This window comes from Bombus affinis, chromosome 5 (genome assembly GCF_024516045.1).
Source record: "Bombus affinis isolate iyBomAffi1 chromosome 5, iyBomAffi1.2, whole genome shotgun sequence".
In the NCBI taxonomy this organism is placed as follows: domain Eukaryota; kingdom Metazoa; phylum Arthropoda; class Insecta; order Hymenoptera; family Apidae; genus Bombus; species Bombus affinis.
In genome coordinates this window covers 6,101,194-6,109,788 of record NC_066348.1, presented here as the reverse complement: position 1 = coordinate 6,109,788, position 8,595 = coordinate 6,101,194, and the positions used below count along the sequence as shown (strand labels likewise).

Genomic DNA, 8,595 nt, shown 5'->3' with positions numbered 1-8,595 from the left:
CGTGGTGGCGCTGTTAAACAAGAAAGCTGTTAACGCGCTGTTTATCGAAAGCATCGCAGAAGTCTATAATTTCTGCAGTTAATTTCGTTAATTTTGTTTTAAATATCGAAAAATTGATTTAAGAAATACAATTGTAAATGGGTACAGTAATTTAATCACTAAGAAAGTGACATGACAAATTCTCTTATCGACGAAAAAATGACACACTCATAAGATATCCGCGATAAGCTGTAAACCATATAGGTATTAGATACGCGGGACTTCTTGCACGTTATCTATCTACATCACTCAAACTGGTTGCACTCCTGTAACGTGACAAAACATTAACCATAACTTGTCATTTCTGTTACCATATACCGATATGTTCTGACATCTGTAAAATTGCTATGTTGCTCGACTGCGTATGTTAATTTATACGTGATTACAAATTAAACTGCATTAGAACGTATAGTATATACAAATAAATTGCTATTCATTAAATGTATGATATTTTTTTGTCTTTTCGATTTTGATCTGTTACAACCTGTATGTTTTCTTAGAGAGGTCGCCACAAAATATAAAAAGTCCAACTATTCTATAATCGGACCGTTTGAAATACACAAATATAATCATAAAATTAATATATTCCAATATAAATATCTGACTCTGTAATATTTATTTAGAAAATGGATATTCTTAATAAATATAGAAATAAATATTGAATAAAAATTTATTTCATAAAATTGAAACAGATGGCGCGGTATGATCTTTTAGTATGAAATGATGGCGTTAGTGGTGCAACCATGAAGTAACCTAACTTACTATAAACAAAACATTATAAGTGCAGTGATAGACATTGTACCGTAACTTGTGTGTTCAGAGGTTAAAATTATATTAGGAAAATATAATGTTGAAATCAATTTTAGCAGAAGAATGTACTCGTACCAAATTAGCACCATCGTTAGAAAGAATATTAAACGATTTAGACAGAGAATCCACGCATCACGATTATATTGTTGCTTTAATAATAGTATTGTTAGCAGAGGCTGGTTTTTATTTATCATCGTCATATAGTGACCGGCCACAATGGTACGCATTATCGTCGATAGCGTATTTTTTAGTCATCAATTGTATTATTGTATATTGTAAAATGCATCTGTCACAGTCCAAAACTACTCTATATACCAAAAAGTTGGAAATCGCGAGACACGGGAATATATGAAATGTATTTTCAACTAGAAAGCGTTCCTGATATAGAATGCAAACTAGTTGTAGTCCCTCTGGGAGACACATTGATTTTGAATTTTTTTCCCCTTATGGATGGAAAAACAACTTACAGTATAAGTGTACAGACTCTGAAGTATGTTAATCCTTACTCGAGTGATCTTTGTGGACGGTACATGAATCTTAAAGCAATATCTCACAGGTATAATAAACTTATAGCTATGTTAATTGTTTAAAAATGATTATATTTGTTCTTATTAAATTGTTTAATAGGTTTAAGGATCAATTGTCTACACCAGTGCGTAAAGATCTATTTATCAAAGCTGGTGTGATGGGTCCTAGTCTTCAAACTATTCCAATTGAGTTGAAGTTCAGAATTTTAAGACTGCTAGATGCCTATAGTATAACAAAGATGGCACAGTGTTGTAGAGAATTCCATGATATATGCTCAGAATCACAATTATGGAAGGATTTACTATATAGGGATTTTCCAGGATGTTATCGTACAGTGTCAAATGGCAAAGACTGCTATCGTTTTAGGTACAAAAACAAAAAACTACTTAAACCGTTAAACCTTTAACTATTTAAAAGAACAAAGAAAAAAGCACAAGTCATGCATGACAAGGGCAATGTTTTAAAATGGTGTAATAAATATTTTTTAATTTATTATCCTTTGTATTCAGATATTGTATTTTGTAAAATATGTTTGTAAAAAATTCATGATGTTATAAACATTGTTGTGAAAAACGTGTGTGAAAAAAATAAATTATAAATTAAAAAGTCTTGTAATACTAAGGTTATTTGTAAGTACTAGGACGTTTAACATTAATTTTATTTTAATGTGTTTATTTTAATGTTTAACAATTATTGAATTATATAACAGGTATATGTGATATTTCCAAATGCTTATGTTTATTCGTTCAACCTCGTTTCTATATAATAATTTGATAATACTTTAACTTTTACTTATGTATAGCATTCACACATATTTAAAGATTATTACTTCACGGTTTGATTATCTTGAATGCATCGTGGCACAAATATGAGTTTCATAATCGCAATTTACAGATTACCACTGAACTGTTGTTCCAAGAAACTAATTCCCGGAACATATCGGAAAAGCTATTTTGTTGGCCGTAATTACCGCAAGAAGGTTTTATTTTAATTTTCGATAAAGTATAATTTGAACTACTCAATTAATTGCAACACAAATAGTCCTAGTACCATTAATTAACTATAAGATAGACCTGGCATTATATAGAATTTCGTGTCTAGCTATAAAAAACGCAAGAATACTTTCTATGAGAATTGTTTCACTTAACAGGAGAAAATTAATATAATATCTAAATATTTTGAAAAATTGAAATCATCTATCATGATTAGAAAGTACATATTTTTATTCTTATAAATTTTTATTCTAAGCAAACAAATGAGCAGTGTGATATAATTTCCAGCATGAGTATATTTCTAATGACATAATGTATACAAGCATGCAATCCTATTGTTAGAAATAAAAATTTGCCGAATGGTAATCGTTTATTTACATTAAGGATTAGATCGATAGATGGCGAAAACCTGTATTTAAAATTTGTTTCTTTAATTACATGTATATATTGCATATGCCTATCATATAAGTAGTTAAGACTAAAATGCACGCCTTCCAGGGCATTCCACGTCAAGTACTAATAGTTCACTTGTTAACGAGTAACTGTAGTACAGGCTAAATTACCTAAGATATTTATGGGAATTTTTTGCGATCTACACTGAATTACAGAGAGCGTAGTTCTTAGCTTCATATCGTGTTCTAAAGATTAATTTGTTGATATAAAAACATTATTGTAAAGATTAATCTTTGGAAAACAATATTAATTACCAGGTCTCACCACGAAGAGGTGACTACGCATACGAGACCCATCCTGGACCCCTAATCCCATTGATTGGAAATTGAATATCTTGAAAAAGCTTGTGGCATTTACACAAGCTTGAGTTTAATATAATATCTACAGATATACGTGAGCATAAAGATTGTTTTTAAAATGTATTGCACAAATTCAGACTCTCTAAAATATATATCTTATATACATAGATATGTGTGTATATACGTGTAATATATAATATATATATACGTAATATTATATCACATTATTAACTACAATTTAGTATATAGTTTATTAAGGAGAGTAGACTAGAGTATATATATGAGAATTCTTAAGAACACTTGTATTATATTTGAATTTTAAATAATTTTATTCTTTATGTTCTCAGGAACACGGAATACTACAGCTTACAGTAGTCGATTGAAATCCGCTAATTGTAAGAAAAATAAGTGAGAAGCATGCATACGAAGGTAGATTATTGTGACGTAAACTATTGAAAAATATTAATTATCAAGACCTACCCTGCACGAGTGTGATGACACTCGCTGCAATGAATGGCTTTTCAGTTTAAAATTGAGGTCGCATTTCAGTTCAGATTATCATATTTGAATCTTTAACCAATCACCGAAGAAACCAAACCATGCGATTCACCGTCGTAAAATTGGAAATTAGTTGCTACAAATTCTTTGCTTAAGTCTATGAACGTTGTTTCTTTTGTTCTCAAATTCTTCTATCGGTTTTATAAAGGACACGCTTTGATGGCAGAAAGGAACAGAACAGAAAATAAATTATTAAAATATTAAATAGTGTTTTGAAATGTTATAGAAATAGAATAATTATTTCATTATTATAAGGAATTTATTAAAATTGTTGAATAATGTTTAAAGGTAGTGAATAATTAAATTAATGATTTTATGTTGTTATAAACGGATTTTTAAAATTGTTAAGTAATGTTTGAAAATATTATTGAAATAAAATAATTTATTGACAATGTTAAATAATATTTAGGAATGTTATAGAAATGAATCCGTGATTTAATTGCTATAAATAAAGTATTATAAATATTAGATATCGCCCAGCTTACGATAATATAAGTTTCCGTGTTGTCGATGTGTACGCTGCGAAGCTCAGGTAGTAGTAACGATCTCCCGCTGTAGTATCACTCAAAATCATCGTGAATGTTTGGAGAGAGGGCAAAACTTTTGATACGTCGAAATTTGATTTTCCTATTATAACAATCAATAATTTTTAGATTATTACTGCACATTTATACTTTCGGCAATTTATTATAATAATTAACATTATAATTCACATATTTATTGCAAGTTACAACTACATTTAAAGTTTCATGTCATTAGTTTTTCATCTGTAATTATATTAATATTATATTAAATGCTAGTTTATGATGGAAATAATTATGTTATAAAAATGAAGTTGACCAGTTATCGTTAATCATGCAATGGGCACGGTAAATGTACATATAGGTGGGGCAGATAAAATTATTACAAGTTGTTTTCTCCGAAGCTATCATATCAACTTGAAATTTTTTGGTGTTAAATAGTATAGAGGGATTAACACTTTAGGCTGTAAGATATTGTTTCATCTTTTAATTTCCTTTTTCATAGTCAGTGTCGTTGTAATCACTTTTTCCTTTACATAGCTCAATAAAAAATAAACAACTGACGTTAAATTATTTCAGAAATAATTTTCAAAGCAGAATAAATTTTTTTTAATGTTTTCCGACGCCTTCGTGGAACTTTCGTTGCATAAGATATTTTCTTGTATAAGATAAAAAGAAATGGGGATAGTACATATTTCTGTCTTAAGAAAGTCACCCTCACAATATCTTATACTGTGAGATGCTAGCCTCTTTTACCATTTAACGTTTGAAAACTTCAAGTTGATATCTGTAATGGTTTCGAGGAAAATAGCCTATACCTAACACTTTATCTGTTCCATACTGTATAAAAATTCTACTCGATATGAAATAAAAATTGCAATACTACATCTTCCAAAGGGGAAAGAATTGATATATTATTTAAATTTTAGATTTTTGGATTTTTCAGAGTGTTACTATAAACTTCGAATTTTTATTATTTACCATAATACTTTATATCAATTTATAAAGTTTTTAACTTATTTAAGCGTATACCGTCGTCCAACAATTATGTAGTAAATATGTATATGAATCTACTATGTTTACACGAATATAATTCTGCTTTATGTCATATAAGACTACGTTAAAGCATTACTTTACTTTAATTATTAATTTATCTTCTTATGTTGATTTATTTAACAAGATCGGAACATTATATCTATTACTGACTCTAATCGTAAGCAAGAAAAATAGGTAAATACAATACGTTATAAGCATGGTAGCTTCTATTGAAAATTATCTTTTTATCAACCGCTCTCCATTCAGTTTGTATAACGATGAACAGAAATGCTATAGACATACAACATTCTTTATTTTCTAATTACGAAGTGTCCTGTTCTATAATGTATTTATAATTTCATAGAAAAATTAGGTTTTGATTCGAACCATTACTATACTTAATTGATAATGTCGTGTGCGACACGAAAATGATAAGAAATCAGGTGATCCTGAAACGTGAAATAGAAAAAAGCATTGTCAGATTTATTCTCATCTGTACTAATACACATGTAGTTCATTTATTAGTTCATAACTGAAATCTAGTCTAGATTCCAGATCACCTGGAAACCTCGACAAGAATTTTGAATGGTCTAGACTACACTGTGGAAAGCGTAAAATCGGTAATCTCTGACACATACTTTATCGATGATACACAAAGAAGTGTTAATCAAATAAAATTATGTATATAGAAGATTTTTCTTAAATAAATATTTTTGAAGATCCAGTATAAACATGTGCAAAGTTCTTGTCTTCATACGCCTCTAATCTTTACTCTCAAATATTTGTATAACATTTTCAAACATTTGTTTCAAATAGAATTAATTATATCTTTTTAAATGTTGTTTAATTATTTTTGGTTTTATAGCATCATTCCTTTAATTATATCCTTACTGTCATATGAATTAAATTTTTTCCAATTAATTATACAAATTTATAATGTTCATAAATTATTTTTCAGCAGAAGAGATAACGAAGCCACCGCTAACCAACGATGATACCCAAAATGAGGAAACGACGACACAGAGTAATGGTGATACCGGTGAGTGATAACCAAGGCAACAACTGCTTCACTCTTGCTCTACTGTGTTTCACTTCTGGTCGATACGTCAGATGGAAGCACACCTGGTTGCACCTATCGATCTGGTGTATCAGCAATGAAAATTTGTCTTTGTACACCGTGGAAACTAGTGGCGGTTTACGACAAAATGGAAACGATCGTCTCCATTGTAGTTCCAAATATTATTATAGTCAATAAGCAATCAATTAATTACGCGGTAACTTTTAACGCGAGATCATACTCATCATTAACAATCCCCGATATGAGCTTCGATTTGTCATTATGCAAGTGGGTATAAATAATTTGCCACGTGCATCGACGCTTCATATGTTTAAAATGCAACTCTGTTATTGTTGAAAAGTAGACTGTTGCATCTCCGACGCTAGATAAAGTTACAGAGATTAATACATCCGTCCATCAAACATTGATTATCTATCTATCTTGTACTTTTTACAAGGGCACGTTAATAAACATGTGAATTTTTATTATAGACTCGTTCAAATTTATTTCGACATAAAGTATTCGGAGAATAAAATTAAAAATTAGAAAGACAGAATCTTCAAGGTGTTGGAAGACTTCCTTCACGATATTTTATAAAAATGTTAGAATACCTGCAAGGAGGTGAGAATTTCTATTACAAACTGCTTCGAATTTATTTAAACGAAAAATATTTGTTTTGGAAGGTCTAGGAGAACTAAGGGTCGTCGAGATGTTGGAGTAGAATAGGATGTTGGAAAATCTTCTTCGTGATATTCCTTAGTAGCTGTTGAGGGATTTGATTGATCGCATTTCTACTTCATGAAATAAGATATCATTTCTGGATTCATAATTTTTATGAGAAGGATTGCAAAGTCTCTGCAAGTACGCAAAATCTTAGTGATTACCTATCCATTCATAACTTTCATATTTTTTCGAAATGGTGCGGGTTTTACACTTTTGTCGGTTGTAACTTTTATTGAAAGCGTATAGATATCCATATCTTTTTGCTTCTGTGCACCATGTTTATAAAATTTCCTCTTTGTCTCGATTGATGGTACAGTATAATATTATACTGAAATATTGAAGCTTTTCTTGAATCCATCGAACGTCTCTAATTAAACTATATAATTTTTATATGAAATATTTTACAAACATTCACACGACAAATTTTAAACGTTCATAAATTTTACACCACGAATTTCAAACACTCACAAATGTCATATTACATAGAAATATTTGTTTTAATCATAATCTTTGAAATATTAATATGTCTTGAAATTTTAATTGTAAATAAATATTTTACTTTCAACATAAAATAGTAAAATACAGAAAGATATCTGCTTTATATTTCTTTTTGTAAACCGTAAACCATTCTGTTCTCTCCAACGAATTTTTTCGTTTTTATTTCCAATAAAAAGAAGGAGAAAGCTTCGATTTTGACACAACAACGCTATTATACGCTGGTTGATGTCCGTGACGTTGTACATCGTTAATCCGCGAAATGCAGTTGGGCAAGTGGATTCACATGTTCCACGCGATCCCACAAATTCGAAGGCTGAGTTCGATCGTTAGATACAGGATGGTTGATAATTGTTATTACGCTGCCGTTACGCTGTCAAATCGTAGTAGGAAAATGATTGAAACATTTCTGTAGATTGGGTTTGTCGTATGTAGCCTATAATAAATATGTCTTGTCGTTTCGACGCTCGATTTGTGTCCATTAATTTTGCAAAATCAGAGGTAAGGATTAAATTGGAAAACGGATAACCGATTCGAATATCTGCACAATATATGAAATTTCGGGATTAATTTATTATTATAGTTTTCATTCGTAGAATTTGATTTCGCTACGGTTTTTCGTCAAAGCGAATATTTTATTTTCAATTTTCTTTGACGTTAATACGTAACGATGGGTGTTCGTTAATTTTATCAAAGAATAATATATAAAGAACCGTGTATGTAATTTTTATTAGTAACTGTGAATGCCCAAGGAACATTCGTTGAATTATAAACGAAAAAATTTGTTTGTTGCTAAATAATTGGAAGAAGTTCTATTTCAAACCGATTTGCTGAAAAGTTTACTTTGTTTAGTTGCGCCACTCTTTCAGCAAACATACGATATAGTTTCAACAGTGTCACAGCAAATAGACATCAATATACAATTTCCCAGTAAAAATTTCCCTAATAACGATTTTCCGTCTGTCCTATTTAATTCGCACTAATCCACTCTCTGATGGCAGAGAGAAAATCAAAAAGAGCAATGTGATAGGTGTTTCAATATTTATACGATTTTGTCGCGCCGTCACGTACGAGCGATTTATCGT

At 30.0% G+C, this 8,595-nt stretch overlaps 1 protein-coding gene across 7 annotated transcripts; it reads left to right on the top strand.

Moving 5' to 3' along the window:
• Positions 1-750: 750 nt before the first annotated feature.
• Positions 751-6,783, top strand: LOC126916661 (F-box only protein 7-like). 7 transcript variants are annotated; one of them, XR_007710681.1, is made up of 6 exons: positions 751-1,068; positions 1,145-1,405; positions 1,477-1,743; positions 2,272-2,356; positions 3,080-3,215; positions 3,469-4,083. XR_007710681.1 is itself a non-coding variant. In XM_050722693.1 (5 exons), the coding sequence occupies exons 1-5, from the start codon at positions 887-889 to the stop codon at positions 3,149-3,151; spliced, it is 867 nt and encodes a 288-aa protein (XP_050578650.1). In that variant the 5' UTR covers positions 751-886; the 3' UTR covers positions 3,152-3,288. The 7 variants fall into 7 exon arrangements, 3 of the variants coding, with proteins under 3 accessions (XP_050578650.1, XP_050578652.1, XP_050578651.1); XM_050722693.1 differs by lacking the exon at positions 3,469-4,083 and having other exon boundaries at positions 3,080-3,288; XR_007710683.1 differs by lacking the exons at positions 2,272-2,356; positions 3,080-3,215 and adding an exon at positions 6,197-6,783 and having other exon boundaries at positions 754-1,068; positions 3,469-3,550.
• The last annotated feature ends 1,812 nt before the right edge of the window (positions 6,784-8,595 follow it).